We start from the raw sequence: 16,284 nt of genomic DNA, 5'->3' as shown, positions 1-16,284 counted from the left end.
GAGCGTTACCAGGCCACATGTGGAGCGTTACCAGGCTACATGTGGAGCGTTACCAGGCCACATGTGGAGCGTTACCAGGCTACATGTGGAGCGTTACCAGGCCACATGTGGAGCGTTACCAGGCCAACAGTGAGAAGGAGGAAAAGCAAGAGGGAAAAGAAAGAAATGTGACCAAGATGCGCCCAAATAGTTCCTCCGTGGTTGAGTCTGTTTAGTGTGTGTGTGTGTGGCGGGAGTGGTGAGGTGTCTTGTGTGGATTTACTTTGTCCTGTAAACAGCCTGATGACAGACCCCTTTGTTTCCAGAAGCAAATGCTGCTGCTGCCAACCCTAACACAGCTAAAGATCTTCAGCCTTCAACTCAGGAGAGAGCAGTGTCTTCAGCCCCCACTGACTCAAGCCCTCCAACACCCCTGCCATCCTCCCTAAACCTGGAGTTCTTTGAAACCAACAGTTTCAGGTCAATAGGCAGGCTAAGAGAAGTGGGGAAAAGCGTGTCACCTTTAGTTAACAAAAGTGATCGTCTTTAAAATTATGTGTGGTCAAAAACGTCTCCTGATTTACGCGCCATAAACTTTTTTTTTTTTTTTACCAAACTAACCTCTGCAGCTTGTCTGGTAATTAAAACATCAGAAGTCAGCTTGTGTTAATGCAAGAAGCCACTGAAATATATCGCTTAAGATGCATATGTAGATAGTTAAAGATAATAGGCTACTCTCTTATTACATCTAGGTACGTTTCTGTTGATTTCTTAATCATATCGTGTTTCCCAACATTCTGGAGAGGGAAGTTCCTGAACAACTCATGCTAGTTTGTGTCGGGAACGCCCACGCTTCCTGGATACGAGCACGTATTGCCGTATGAATGTGACGTCAGAACGTGTTTGAGCCCGAAAATGTTCGTCTGTGTTGTTAGATTTCGAAGGAACGGGGGACTTTGCGAGGAAATAATACACAATTTGCCGTGAGGAAGGCGAACGTAAAACATAGATTCATACACCCTAGTTAGTTATACTCCAACTGCGTACAAAGATTGCGTTTTTCCGGTGACCCGAGTGGGGAGTTAGCGCGATCGTTTTCCCGGAGTGATGTCGAATCCTGGGACTCGAAGGAACGGGTCCAGCATCAAAATCCGGCTGACAGGTAAAGCGGACTGAAGGCGTTTACAGTGTAGCTAGCTAATGTCGGGTCTAAATGTGTAAGTTAATTGCAAGTCAGTTAAATATGTAATGTAAATAGTCAGTAACACTAACAAGCCACGACACAAGCCAGCGAGAAATTCAGTAGCCTACAACTGTTGTGTATGGCCAAACATCCGTTTTTTTCTGTTTTAAGCTTAGCCATCTTTAGCTAACGTAAGCTAGTAGCGTTCAGCTAACACAGCAAGCAGCCCTGAGACCAGGTAGCACACAGATCATTCATCAACTCTGGGTTGCTAGTTTAACACTTGACTGATATTAAAATTACCTTTCACTTTATCTTGCTTTCTACTTGCACGGGACAACATTTGCTAGCTCGCAGCAGCTAACAAGACGAAACCTGGTTTAAAGCCAGCGTCAGCGGTTTCACTTGTTTGCTAGTACTGTAGCTGAACAATGTTTTGTTATTTTAGCTGTTATAGTTATAGCTCGCTAGTTAGCGAGCTGCTAGTTAGCGAGCTAACCTAGCGTAGCATTATCTCAACCCGATTGGCAAGCTAGGAAAGGCAGCTCGCAGCTTGACCTGAATGCGATGTTTGCTTTGAGGGAACGACCAGACAACTGTTGCAGCGGGCGACTATCGACCAGTCCGGTTCCTTTCCCATGATAACCCAGATTATCCAGTTGGTGTAAACGTTCCCTTTTGAGAACATCTACCATTTGATGGACTGGGCTAACGGTAGCTCCTTAACTTATAATACTGTTTTATAAAATAGGTAGATTAATCTAACTCTACCGTTCAAATATTTTAATCTATGTCAGTCAACTAGCATTTATTCCTGCTTCAAGAAAATGGCCAGTGTGACTGAACTGGACAAGTTCATTCTTATGATCTTGCCCTCGGGCCAGACTCCTCTCAATTATTTGACGCTGCAGAGATGCTGGATGGGGGGTAGAAAGGAACAATGGTTTTTACTGTAGCCGCTGTTGTCGCCATGCGGGCCGGCCTGGGGCCACCATTTACATGCAAATGCGGCCCCTGTGCCGCTGGGTAGACGCCTTTTCCAACCCTCGTTCACAGTCACACACATCAGTATTCAGCCCTGTGGTTTGGTAGCTAAGTGCTGGTGATTCCCACTAGACCAACCACAGCTAGCTGCTCAGTAATGATTAGTCTGTGTGTGGCAGGCTGGCTGTGTTGGATAAATGTGTGCATCATTCAGAAAAAATGCAAGGCTGCTGACTGACACAAATACTTCCCCCATATGCCAGCCTGTCTGTTCAACAGTCTGCTCTCCCTTACACCATCCTGCTCTGTATATGTAGCTAGCTAGTGTTTGGGTGCATATCTCTGTGAACAGACAGGGTCATTACCCCCCAACTGTGCCCCGCCCCCACAGGTATGATTGGAATTCTAATTGGCTGAGGAATGTGTGATGAGCGAATGAGAGCAAAGCTGTTTGGCCGGCCAGTGGACTGTTTAGTCTGTATGTTTGTGTTTGGCCTAGATCTGAGACCTCTGTCTGCGGTTCTAGATCTGAGACCCTTGTCTGTAGTTCTGTGGTTCAGCAGAAAGAGAGGGAGAGTTTAAGACCTAATGGAGACAGCGTGTAACTAAGTGAATCTCAGGTCAGGGATCCTAGCTAATGCGCTTGTGTTTGGGTCCTGTGTACTCGGGCACACGCACGTCTGCCTGTCTGCATTGTTTTATGTTCAGGGACTCTAACTAGAACTGGACACACTGTGTGTGTGTGTGTGCTGGAGAGAGCAGTGTGCTGGAGAGAGGAGAAAGCAGTGTGCTGGAGAGAGCAGTGTGCTGGAGAGAGGAGAGAGCAGTGTGCTGGAGAGAGCAGTGTGCTGGAGAGAGCAGTGTGCTGGAGAGAGGAGAGAGCAGTGTGCTGGAGAGAGCAGTGTGCTGGAGAGAGCAGTGTGCTGGAGAGAGGAGAGAGCAGTGTGCTGGAGAGAGCAGTGTGCTGGAGAGAGGAGAGAGCAGTGTGCTGGAGAGAGGAGTGTGCTGGAGAGAGCAGTGTGCTGGAGAGAGGAGAGAGCAGTGTGCTGGAGAGAGCAGTGTGCTGGAGAGAGGAGAGAGCAGTGGGCTTGAGAGAGCAGTGTGCTGGAGAGAGGAGAGAGCAGTGTGCTGGAGAGAGCAGTGTGCTGGAGAGAGCAGTGTGCTGGAGAGAGCAGTGTGCTGGAGAGAGGAGAGAGCAGTGTGCTGGAGAGAGCAGTGTGCTGGAGAGAGGAGAGAGCAGTGTGCTGGAGAGAGCAGTGTGCTGGAGAGAGCAGTGTGCTGGAGAGAGCAGTGTGCTGGAGAGAGGAGAGAGCAGTGTGATGGAGAGAGGAGAGAGCAGTGTGCTGGAGAGAGCAGTGTGCTGGAGAGAGCAGTGTGCTGGAGAGAGCAGTGTGCTGGAGAGAGCAGTGTGCTGGAGAGAGGAGAGAGCAGTGTGCTGGAGAGAGCAGTGTGTTGGAGAGAGAGGAGAGAGCAGTGTGCTGGAGAGAGCAGTGTGCTGGAGAGAGCAGTGTGCTGGAGAGAGCAGTGTGCTGGAGAGAGCAGTGTGTTGGAGAGAGGAGAGAGCAGTGTGCTGGAGAGAGGAGAGAGCAGTGTGCTGGAGAGAGGAGAGAGCAGTGTGCTGGATAGAGGAAAAAGCAGTAATCCTCTCAATGGGCACGTGCACACACACACACACACACACACACACACACAGCAAAGAGCGAAAGAAACAAACACTGTTAATCATAATCCATCACTCAGGCAGATCCCTCAGGTGGGTGTATGGTTTGTATCTGGGTGGGGGTGGGTGTCTTGTGCTTAATGTTCCAAGGGGGTGTTGGTATTTATTGTACATAGCTACACCTGTACACCCGACTCACCTTCGTGTACAGAGCTTCCTGTCAGAGAGAGCTTCCTGTCAGAGAGAGCTTCCTGTCAGAGAGAGCTTCCTGTCAGAGAGAGCTTCCTGTCAGAGAGAGCTTCCTGTCAGAGAGAGCTTCCTGTCAGAGAGAGCTTCCTGTCAGAGAGAGCTTCCTGTCAGAGAGAGCTTCCTGTCAGAGAGAGCTTCCTGTCAGAGAGAGCTTCCTGTCAGAGAGAGAGCTTCCTGTCACAGTGGAAGCCAGGCGACCCGGAGCTTGGAGGAAGAGTTTAGGGATGCCTTTGACATCAGATAGGGTGACAGAGAGATACTGGGAGGGAGAGAGTACATGAGGCACCTCTGACAGGAAGTGGAGTAAGAACACAGAAGGAACCTCTCCCTCCATTTCCCCTTTCATCCTCCCCTTTCTCTCTTTCCATCTGTCTGTCTCCTTCTCTGTCACTCTCTCTCCTCTCTCTGTTCCTCTCTGTCCCTCTGTGTGTGTGTGAGGATAGATACTCTCTGTTCCTCTGTGTGTGTGTGTGTGTGAGGATAGATACTCTCTGTTCCTCTGTGTGTGTGTGAGGATAGATACTCTCTGTTCCTCTGTGTGTGTGTGTGTGTGTGTGTGTGTGAGGATAGATACTCTCTGTTCCTCTGTGTGTGTGTGTGAGGATAGATACTCTCTGTTCCTCTGTGTGTGTGTGAGGATAGATACTCTCTGTTCCTCTGTGTGTGTGTGAGGATAGATACTCTCTGTTCCTCTGTGTGTGTGTGAGGACAGATACTCTCTGTTCCTCTGTGTGTGTGTGTGAGGATAGATACTCTCTGTTCCTCTGTGTGTGTGTGTGTGTGTGTGTGTGTGAGGATAGATACTCTGTTCCTCTGTGTGTGTGTGTGTGAGGATAGATAGACCGTGGTATGTATTAGTCAGGAAGAGGGGGAGGATGAGGAAAGGGGAAGGATATCCTTGAGGCATTCTCTGTGCATTAATCACAAGAAGGAGACCAGGAGGCGAGAAACCACAGCCATCTCCGCCCCCCCCCCGCCCCTCCTCAGTCTCCTTGGTGTCCCTACCCCTGCGTGGAGCAGGCCTACATGTAGCGCTGCCTGACCTGCCTGGGGATATCCTGCTGTCATCCCATACTACATACTTCTGGGTTCCACTGTGATGAGACAGAGATCACAGAACCTTCCTACCCGAGTTCTGCCAAGCCCAGAGACCATGGGCTGCTTCTGGGATGGGAACAGCTATACCGGAGCATGTTCCTGCACTGTGCTGTAGGGCTGTGCTGTAGGGATGTGCTGTAGGGCTGTGCTGTAGGGCTGTGCTGCAGGGCTGTGCTGTAGGGATGTGCTGTAGGGCTGTGCTGTAGGGATGTGCTGTAGGGCTGTGCTGTAGGGCTGTGCTGCAGGGCTGTGCTGTAGGGCTGTGCTGCAGGGCTGTGCTGCAGGGCTGTGCTGTAGGGCTGTGCTGCAGGGCTGTGCTGCAGGGCTGTGCTGCAGGGCTGTGCTGCAGGGCTGTGCTGTAGGGCTATGCTGTAGGGCTGTGCTGTAGGGATGTGCTGTAGGGCTGTGCTGCAGGGCTGTGCTGTAGGGCTGTGCTGCAGGGCTGTGCTGCAGGGCTGTGCTGTAGGGCTGTGCTGCAGGGCTGTGCTGCAGGGCTGTGTCCTTGTGTAGTAATGTTAACTGAGATGTTTGCTGTCAGTGTTTATGGGTGCTGCTCATAGCTGGGTGGTTGTAGTAGAACATGGCTCCAACCTGACCTGAGTTGTTCCCTAACCAGACTGTCTGGACCTCACACACACACACTCTTTAATCACAATACACACGCTGTACTCTGTTTGGATTGTCTACACTAATATACACACACACACACACACACACAGAAATAGTTAGGTCAGAATGAGCTTTGCAGTCTCTGAATCCTCAGACACATGCAGTCAAGGGAATCCACTGCTACTGTAAGCAGAGCTGGCTTTGTCAGAGCGTGTGTGTGTGTGGGTGTACAAGTGTGTGTGTGTCTCCCCATGGTATTTTAATGCTGTATAGTCTAGGCTATTGTCAGCCTGTGGTTAGGCTAAGGCATCCATACATTATCTTAACCAACATCCAGCCCATTCAGAAAGCCTACGCACTGACACAGGAAACTGCTACATTCTACTTGCCTGTGCAGAATGCTCTGAAACACAATACACACACAATGCACACTGATCCAAAGTCTTGTGGTTACAGATCTGTGTTTGCTGATTTGATTCTGATAGGTGCCAGTGTGTTCTTACTGTTGTGTCTCTCTCCTCAGTATTATGTGCCAAGAACCTCGCAAAGAAAGACTTCTTTCGTGAGTATCCTGTCCCTCTTCACAGCTGCTTTTAACTTTTATCTTTCTCCTATCCCCCCCCCCCTCCTGTAGCTGCCTCTCCCCCCCCCCTCCTCCTGTAGCTGCCTCTCTCCCCCCCCTCCTCCTGTAGCTGCCTCTCCCCCCCCTCCTCCTGTAGCTGCCTCTCTCCCCCCCTTCCTCCTGTAGCTGCCTCTCTCCCCCCCCTCCTCCTGTATCTGCCTCTCTCCCTCCCTCCTGTAGCTGCCTCTCTCCCTCCCTCCTGTAGCTGCCTCTCTCCCCCCCCCTCCTCCTGTAGCTGCCTCTCTCCCCCCCCCTCCTCCTGTAGCTGCCTCTCTCCCTCCCTCCTGTAGCTGCCTCTCTCCCTCCCTCCTGTAGCTGCCTCTCTCCCCCCTCCCTCCTGTAGCTGCCTCTCCCCCCCTCCCTCCTGTAGCTGCCTCTCTCTGTGTGTCTCCTCCCAGCCTGCCCTCCTCAGCATGGCCGCCTGTCAGACCTTGTGTGGAGCTGCTTGTGTTTGTGTTACAGGGCTGCCGGATCCGTTTGCCAAGGTGGTTGTGGACGGGTCGGGCCAATGCCACTCCACTGACACAGTCAAGAGTACCCTCGACCCCAAGTGGAACCAGCACTATGACCTGTGAGCGACCTGTGTGTGTGTGTGTGTGTGTGTGTGTGTGTGTGTGTGTGTGTGTGTGTGTGTGTGTGTGTGTGTGTGTGTGTGTGTGTGTGTGTGTGTGTGTGTGTGTGTGTGTGTGAGAGAGAGAGATAGACAGATAGACAGAGAGACAGACACACGAGTAGAACCACTGAACGTGTGTGTTTCAGATACATTGGGAAGACAGACTCCATCACCATCAGTGTGTGGAACCACAAGAAGATCCATAAACGGCAGGGCGCCGGGTTTCTGGGCTGCATACGGCTGCTCTCCAACGCCATCAGCAGGCTAAAGGACACAGGCTGTACGTCACACACACACACACACACACACACATCAGAAGGCTAAAGGACACAGGCTGTACGTCACACACACACACATGCACACACCCCTCAGGAATGGAACGACAAATGTGAATTAGAGGCTTATTACTGCATCGCACTTTGAGTAATATCTGTGTCTTTCCCGATCTATCCATCTCTTCTCCTCCCTCTCTCTGTCCTCCCTCCCCTCCCTCCCTCTCTCTGTCCTCCCTCTCTCTCCCCTCCCTCTCCCCTCCCTCTCCCCTCCCTCTCTCCCCTCCCTCCCTCTCTCTGCCCTTCCTCTCTCTCCCCTCCCTCCCTCTCTCTCCCCTCCCTCTCTGTCCTCCCTCTCTCTGCCCTTCCTCTCTCTGTCCTCCCTCTCTCTGCCCTCCCTCTCTCCCTCCAGACCAGCGCCTGGACCTGTGTAAACTGAACCCCTCAGACAGTGATGCTGTCCGGGGGCAGATCGTAGGTAAGACTGGACACATCACGCACCCTAGACACACACACATCACGCACCCTAGACACACACACATCACGCACCCTAGACACACACACATCACGCACCCTAGACACACACACATCACGCACCCTAGACACACACACATCACGCACCCTAGACACACACACATCACGCACCCTAGACACACACACATCACGCACCCTAGACACACACACATCACGCACCCTAGACACACACACATCACGCACCCTAGACACACACACATCACGCACCCTAGACACACACACATCACGCACCCTAGACACACACACATCACGCACCCTAGACACACACACATCACGCACCCTAGACACACACACATCACGCACCCTAGACACACACACATCACGCACCCTAGACACACACACATCACGCACCCTAGACACACACACATCACGCACCCTAGACACACACACATCACGCACCCTAGACACACACACATCACGCACCCTAGACACACACACTCTAGCCACACACTCACATTTCTAAACAGTTTCCCTCTTGTGTTTCAGTGAGTTTGCAGACGCGAGACCGTATAGGCAGTGGGGGTCCTGTGGTGGACTGTCGGGGTCTGTTAGAAAATGAGGGGTGAGCCTGTCTCTCTGTCTGCCTGTCTCTCTGTCTGCCTGTCTCTCTGTCTGCCTGTCTCTCTGTCTGCCTGTCGCTCTGTCTTCCTGTCTCTCTGTCTGCCTGTCGCTCTGTCTGCCTGTCGCTCTGTCTGCCTGTCTCTCTGTCTGCCTGTCTCTCTGTCTGCCTGTCTCTGTCTGCCTGTCGCTCTGTCTGCCTGTCTGCCTGTCGCTCTGTCTGCCTGTCGCTCTGTCTGCCTGTCTCTGTCTGCCTGTCTCTGTCTGCCTGTCTCTGTCTGCCTGTCGCTCTGTCTGCCAGGTTGTCTGCCTGTCTGGACCCTATAGGACTGCTATACAGAGATGAAACAAACAGGAATGGACTGTAAAGGAATGTTGCACATAACTTAACATGGTCTTGGAGAACTATTCGTCCTGATTTTTCCGTGTGTGTGTGTGCAGGCCTGTGTTTGAGGGCTGTTTCAGCGAGGAGCCGCTGCCGTACTCAGACCCCACGGGCGCCGCAGGTGGAGGGACGTGCCGTCTGGACTCACCCAATCAGGAGAGCAGGCTCCAGACCCAGCGAATCAGAGGCCAGGACTCCAGAGGCCACGGCCACACCCCTCAGAACCGACCACATGGACACCAGTCACCTGACCTGCCTGAAGGCTATGGTAACAAGAGAGAACTGGAGAGAGCGTGGCTACGTAGAGAGAGAGCGTGGCTACGTAGAGAGAGAGCGTGGCTACGTAGAGAGAGAGCGTGGCTACGTAGAGAAAGAAAGAGGGGAAAGAGGGAGATGGGTGTGGTGAGCAGTGTCAAATACAGGCAGTAATGTGTGTGTGTGTGTGTGTGTGTGTGTGTGTTACAGAACAGAGGACCACGGTGCAGGGCCAGGTATACTTCCTCCACACACAGACAGGGGTCAGCACCTGGCACGACCCCCGCATACCCAGGTAAGACCTCCTCGCTCCTCCTCATCCCTCTCCCTCCAGCTGACTCACTCACCTCCTCCGCTAACCCACTGATTCTGGATTCTGATTGGAGAATTTGTCGGGGGGGGGGGGGGGGGGGGGGGATACTGACGAGGCCAACCAGATGAAGGGACCTGATTGGTCAACAACATGCAGAGTTGGTAGATGGTGGACTGTGATTGGCGTCAGGCTCAGCAAGGTGGATTGTGATTGGTTTAGGGACCTGACCAGTGTTAGCTGTGAGGAGTTGGGTCCGCTGCCGGTTGGCTGGGAGGTCCGAAGCACAGTGTCCGGAAGGATCTACTTTGTGGACCACAACAACCGAACCACTCAGTTCACTGACCCCCGCCTACACACCATCATAAGGTACACACACATGCATACAGAAGCTATGAAGGGTTGTGTCAATGCTAAAGAAAAATGTACTATATATAAATGAATGTACTAAACCATAATCAACTCAATCAAAGTTAAAAAATCTAAACCACAATAACAATACACACACACACACACACACACACACTAACTTTCTCAAACTAAGAGTGTTTGCCTCTCCCCCTCTCTTCTTGCCTCTCCCCCGCTCCTCTTGCCTCTCCCCCTCTCCTCTTGCCTCTCCCTCTCTCCTCTTGCCTCTCCCCCTCTCCTCTTGCCTCTCCCCCTCTCCTCTTGCCTCTCCCCCTCTCCTCTTGCCTCTCCCCCTCTCCTCTTGCCTCTCCCTCTCTCCTCTTGCCTCTCCCCCTCTCCTCTTGCCTCTCCCTCTCTCCTCTTGCCTCTCCCTCTCTCCTCTTGCCTCTCCCCCTCTCCTCTTGCCTCTCCCTCTCTCCTCTTGCCTCTCCCTCTCTCCTCTTGCCTCTCCCCCTCTCCTCTTGCCTCTCCCTCTCTCCTCTTGCCTCTCCCCCTCTCCTCTTGCCTCTCCCCCTCTCCTCTTGCCTCTCCCTCTCTCCTCTTGCCTCTCCCCCTCTCCTCTTGCCTCTCCCCCTCTCCTCTTGCTCCCTCTCTCCTCTTGCCTCTCCCCCTCTCCTCTTGCCTCTCCCCCTCTCCTCTTGCCTCTCCCTCTCTCCTCTTGCCTCTCCCCCTCTCCTCTTGCCTCTCCCCCTCTCCTCTTGCCTCTCCCTCTCTCCTCTTGCCTCTCCCTCTCTCCTCTTGCCTCTCCCTCTCTCCTCTTGCCTCTCCCCCTCCAGTCAACACTCCCAGGTGAAGGAGTCGTCCCAGGCCCTGCCGGGGGGTCAGATGGAGGTGGGGGGTGAGGAGGGGGGAGGCGGGGGAGGGGAGGGGGAGGTGGCAGTGCGCTATGAGAGAGACCTGGTCCACAAGCTCAAACTACTGAGACATGAGCTGTCTCTGCAGCAGCCGCAGGCTGGACACTGTCGCATCGAGGTGTCACGAGAAGAGATCTTTGAGGTACACTCACTCTCACACACACACTTACAAACACAGTCAGATGGGCACACTCATCAAGGAGTGATAATACCCTCAGTAAATGGATGAAGTTTCAGAATCCTTCCTCTGCCTGGTGTCTGCAGGAGTCGTACCGGCAGATCATGAAGATGAGGCCCAAAGACCTGAAGAAGAGACTGATGGTGAAGTTCAGAGGAGAGGAGGGCCTGGACTATGGGGGCGTGGCCCGGTAGGAACCTGCCCTCCACCTGACACGCTGTGTTCTGTAAGTGGGATGTCATGCTGCTGACCTTGTGACCTTGTGCTGTGGTCTCCAGGGAGTGGTTGTACCTGCTGTGCCATGAGATGTTGAACCCCTACTACGGCCTGTTCCAGTACTCTACAGACAACATCTACACACTCCAGATCAACCCTGACTCCTCCATCAACCCTGTGAGTGTGCACACACACACACACACACACTCTTTGACTTGCAATTTAATACCACAAATGCACACACACACTTATTCATCCTACATATTCGACACACTTGCCTCCGTACACACACACAGTATATATAGCAGCACTAGATGTTTGGCTTAATTACAGCGTGCCATCTCTGTGGTGGAGCACCGACACGACAGGCTGCCTGCCTCAGCTAGCCTGCGTTCCTGTTCCTGTGTGTCTGTAACCGTGGTGTCTGTAACCGTGGTGTCTGTAACCGTGGTGTCTGTAACCCTGGTGTCTGTAACCGTGGTGTCTGTAACCGTGCTGTCCGTAACCGTGCTGTCCGTAACCGTGCTGTCTGTAACCGTGCTGTCTGTAACCGTGCTGTCTGTAACCGTGCTGTCTGTAACCGTGCTGTCTGTAACCGTGCTCTCTGTAACCGTGGTGTCTGTAACCGTGGTGTCCGTAACCGTGGTGTCCGTAACCATGGTGTCCGTACCCGTGGTGTCCGTACCCATGGTGTCTGTAACCGTGGTGTCTGTAACCATGCGTCCCCAGGACCACCTGTCATATTTCCACTTCGTGGGCCGTGTGATGGGGCTGGCAGTGTTCCATGGCCACTACATCAACGGAGGCTTCACCCTGCCCTTCTATAAGCAGCTGCTGGGCAAGCCCATCCAGCTGAGCGACCTGGAGACCACTGACCCGGAGCTGCACAAGAGTCTGGTCTGGATCCTGTGAGTATACACACCTACACACTCCTGTACACACACACCTACACACTCCTGTACACACACACCTACACACTCCTGTACACACACACCTACACACTCCTGTACACACACACCTACACACTCCTGTACACACTCCTGTACACACACCTGTACACACACCTGCACACACACCTGTACACGCATGCACACAGAGCTCTGAGAGGCTGGTGAGTGCAGATATCAGGCAGAGGGATCAGCTGTGTGTGTGTGTGTGTGTGTGTGTGTGTGTGTGTGTGTGTGTGTGTGTGTGTGTGTGTGTGTGTGTGTGTGTGTGTGTGTGTGTGTGTGTGTGTGTGTGTGTGTGTGTGTGTGTGTGTGTGTGTGTGTGTGTGTGTGTGTGTGTGTGTGTGTGTGTGTGTGTGTGTGTGTGTGTGTGTGTGTGTGTGTGTGTGTGTGTGTGTGTGTGTGTGTGTGTGTGTGTGTGTGTGTGTGTGTGTGTGTGCAGGGAGAACGACATCACGTCAGTCTTGGACCACACCTTCTGTGTGGAACACAACGCCTTTGGGAAGTTCATGCAACATGAATTGAAACCTAATGGTCGGAACATCCCTGTTACAGAGGAGAACAAGAAGGAGTATGTGAGGTAAGCTGTGTGATGTGAGGTAAGCTGTGTGATGTGAGGTAAGCTGTGTGATGTGAGGTAAGCTGTGTGATGTGAGGTAAGCTGTGTGATGTGAGGTAAGCTGTGTGATGTGAGGTAAGCTGTGTGATGTGAGGTAAGCTGTGTGATGTGAGGTAAGCTGTGTGATGTGAGGTAAGCTGTGTGATGTGAGGTAAGCTGTGTGATGTGAGGTAAGCTGTGTGATGTGAGGTAAGCTGTGTGATGTGAGGTAAGCTGTGTGATGTGAGGTAAGCTGTGTGGAGCGATGTGAAGCAGTGTCCAGTAGGTGGTGTTGTGTACTGTGTGGAGCGATGTGAACGAGTCTCCTGACACCTATGCATGCAAGTCTATCTGAAGTGTGTGTGTGTGTGTGTGTGTGTGTGTGTGTTTCAGGCTCTATGTGAACTGGAGGTTCATGCGTGGCATCGAGGCCCAGTTCCTGGCGCTTCAGAAGGGCTTCAGTGAGCTCATCCCCCAGCACCTCCTCAAACCCTTCGATCACAAGGAGCTGGAGGTGACCTGCCTCTCAACGCCTGTCACACACACGCTCATATGAACACATGCATACACACACAGAAAATGCATGCACACACAAGCCACACACACATATGGACAGTATATACCTGAAAAGGGTGTACAGTCATTTTACACTCTCTCTCTCTCTCTCTCTCTCTCTCTCTCTCTCTCTCTCTCTAGCTGATCATTGGTGGTCTGGGGAAAATCGACCTGGCGGACTGGAGGACCAACACTCGTCTGAAACACTGTGTGTGCGACAGCAACGTGGTGCGCTGGTTCTGGCAGGCTGTGGAGGCCTTCAGCGAGGACAGACGAGCACGGCTGCTGCAGTTTGTGACCGGCTCCACCCGCGTCCCTCTACAGGGCTTCAAAGCACTGCAGGGTGGGTCACACACACACACACACACTGCAGGGGGGGTCACACACACACACACTGCAGGGGGGGTCACACACACACACACTGCAGGGTGGGTCACACACACACACACTGCAGGGTGGGTCACACACACACACACTGCAGGGTGGGTCACACACACACACACACACTGCAGGGGGGGTCACACACACACACACTGCAGGGTGGGTCACACACACACACACACACACTGCAGGGGGGGTCACACACACACACACTGCAGGGTGGGTCACACACACACACACACTGCAGGGTGGGTCACACACACACACACACTGCAGGGTGGGTCACACACACACACACACACACTGCAGGGTGGGTCACACACACACACACTGCAGGGTGGGTCACACACACACACACACACACACTGCAGGGTGGGTCTCACACACACACACACACACTGCACGGTGGGTCACACACTCACACACACACACACTGCAGGGTGGGTCACACACACACACACACTGCAGGGTGGGTCACACCCTGTAGTATGAGCGTAGAGCAGTGATAACTAGACTGTGTATGAGCGTAGAGCAGTGATAACTAGACTGTGTATGAGCGTAGAGCAGTGATAACTAGACTGTGTATGAGCGTAGAGCAGTGATAACTAGACTGTGTATGAGCGTAGAGCAGTGATAACTAGACTGTGTATGAGCGTAGAGCAGTGATAACTAGACTGTGTATGAGCGTAGAGCAGTGATAACTAGACTGTGTATGAGCGTAGAGCAGTGATAACTAGAGTGTGTGTGTGTAAGGTTCTACAGGTTCTGCAGGCCCAAGGCTCTTCACCATCCATCTGATAGACGCAAACACGGACAACCTGCCCAAGGCCCACACATGGTGAGACTAGCCCCAACCTGCACAGTGCCTATCCATCCAGCAGTTTATCTATCCCTTCGTCTGTGTGTCTAGATATCCATCCATCCCAGTGTTGGTTGATGGTGTTGGCGAATGTCTAAGCTGTGTCCTTCTGCTTGTGTAGTTTCAACAGAATAGACATCCCACCGTATGAGACTTACGAGAAGCTGTATGAGAAGCTGCTGACTGCAGTGGAGGAGACCTGCGGCTTTGCTGTGGAGTGACTCTCTTATGAACATGTGTTCTCCAACACCTAGCACAGACATCTTTATACAAATGCTTACGCAGATAAACATACAAACAGTGATGGATGGTGTCACAATAAACCCAAACCTGCTTCACACACACACACACACTCTCTCTCCGCCCCGCCCCACCCTCTCTGGACAGCTGAGGGCTTTGGGGAGAGGGGAGGCGGGGGTTGAGCGAAAAAGTATTTTAGAGTTTTTCAGATGTTTTGAAGAAGCATTTTTATCCTTCAGTTTTAATGAGCTATGATGTCATTCTTCAGAACACCAACAGTGACTATGTCTCTGATGATCCTCCAATCACACACAGTCTCTGATACGGTCTGTATCTGAGGTCCACCAATCAGACGCCTCAACAGAAAGCAGCGACCAATGGTCTGACAAGCAGATTGATTTAATAGTATTCATGCTTCATGTTTAACCACTGTTGTGTGTGTGGGGGGGGGTATTTCTGTGTGTATGCGAGTATGTGTGCATGCCTGGTGTGTGTGTATGTGCGTCTGTCTGGTGTGTGTGTGTGTGTATGCGTGTCTGTGTCTTGCATGGAACCTGGTTATTATTTTTATAAATGATCAAACGAGCCTCTGTTTGGGTCTGTGACTGCTCTGATCCACTCTGACCGTTCATGTCTGATTATTATTTATTACCGTGTGATTACTGACCATGCTGCTATGCTCAACACGAGCCCACACTAATCTCTTCTGTTAGTTCCCAACCTGACTTTTAATCCCAAATTGAGTTTGTAGTCTGATGGCACACGGGGGTCCTCTGACCTCTGACCTCTGACCTGCATGTATTCAGTTAGCAGTGATGTGGGCGGAGCCCATGGAGGGTTAATGTTCCTGTGTGTGAAATATGCAATAAAGAGATCCAACCCTTTCATTCACAGCTCTCTCTATCTCTCTCTGTCTCTCTCTCTGTCTCTCTCTGTCTCTCTCTCTGTTTCTCTCTCTGTCTCCCTCTGTCTGTCTGTGTCTGTCTGTGTCTGTCCCTGTGTTCAGCTCATTGGGGGTTTCTTGTGTTTTGTTTTCTTTCCAGAACACCATGAATGAACATTTTTAACACTCATTAAAACTACATAGAAGTGAATGAAACCCAAGCTAAATGTTGAGTGTGTTGGGATGCATTGTAGGTGGAAGATGACTGTTTGCAGTATCGTTACAATCTACAAGCTTTAGGTTCTGAATTCATTGTGTAATGGATGCAAGCGTATTGTAACTTACTATGTACTAAACATTTATGAAAAAATACAATGTAAATAAGATTATATTAAAGAAACTAAATTGAAAATATGCAGTGTGTGTGCATTGTGAGTGTTTTCTGGCTGAGGAGAACTTGGTGGAAAACATTGAAGCAAAGATAAAAGACTACGCTCTAATCAGTGTGTGGGAATGTGTGTAGTGATGCACTCTAAAACTATTATTAATTATTAAAATAATTAAATACTACCATTAAAAACTGTTTATATGCTTTGGCTTCATGAGGTCATGTTCAAATGTATGTTTTTTTTTCTCTTGAAAAGTGAAAACGTTTCTTTTTTTTATTGCAATTGTACGGGACAGCAAAAAGACTGTTGCCATATTGTAATACAATACCGTGAATATATAATGTAAATATTGAATTGACGCTATCATTGTATCAGAATCGGATACAGTGCACATTTGTGCTTATATCAGTCTGGAGTCTTATTGTTCATACACGAACTTAACGTTTTCAGAATTGTGTGTATAGT

General features: G+C 51.3%; 1 protein-coding gene across 2 annotated transcripts; it reads left to right on the top strand.

Moving 5' to 3' along the window:
- Positions 1 to 910: 910 nt before the first annotated feature.
- On the top strand, positions 911 to 15,845 carry smurf1 (SMAD specific E3 ubiquitin protein ligase 1). 2 transcript variants are annotated; one of them, XM_067233353.1, is made up of 18 exons: positions 911 to 1,141; positions 6,286 to 6,324; positions 6,847 to 6,955; positions 7,144 to 7,277; positions 7,682 to 7,747; positions 8,290 to 8,365; positions 8,803 to 9,014; positions 9,212 to 9,296; positions 9,534 to 9,680; positions 10,496 to 10,715; positions 10,838 to 10,941; positions 11,030 to 11,144; positions 11,697 to 11,875; positions 12,357 to 12,494; positions 12,906 to 13,026; positions 13,209 to 13,410; positions 14,211 to 14,286; positions 14,429 to 15,845. In XM_067233353.1, exons 1-18 carry the CDS (start codon positions 1,087 to 1,089, stop codon positions 14,526 to 14,528), a joined length of 2,178 nt encoding a protein of 725 aa, XP_067089454.1. In that variant the 5' UTR covers positions 911 to 1,086; the 3' UTR covers positions 14,529 to 15,845. The 2 variants fall into 2 exon arrangements, with proteins under 2 accessions (XP_067089454.1, XP_067089453.1); XM_067233352.1 differs by having other exon boundaries at positions 14,202 to 14,286.
- Positions 15,846 to 16,284: the final 439 nt, after the last annotated feature.

Source organism: Osmerus mordax, chromosome 3, assembly GCF_038355195.1.
Source record: "Osmerus mordax isolate fOsmMor3 chromosome 3, fOsmMor3.pri, whole genome shotgun sequence".
NCBI classification, from domain to species: domain Eukaryota; kingdom Metazoa; phylum Chordata; class Actinopteri; order Osmeriformes; family Osmeridae; genus Osmerus; species Osmerus mordax.
Note: the sequence above shows the minus strand (reverse complement) of the source record. Positions and strands in the feature narration are given on the sequence as shown.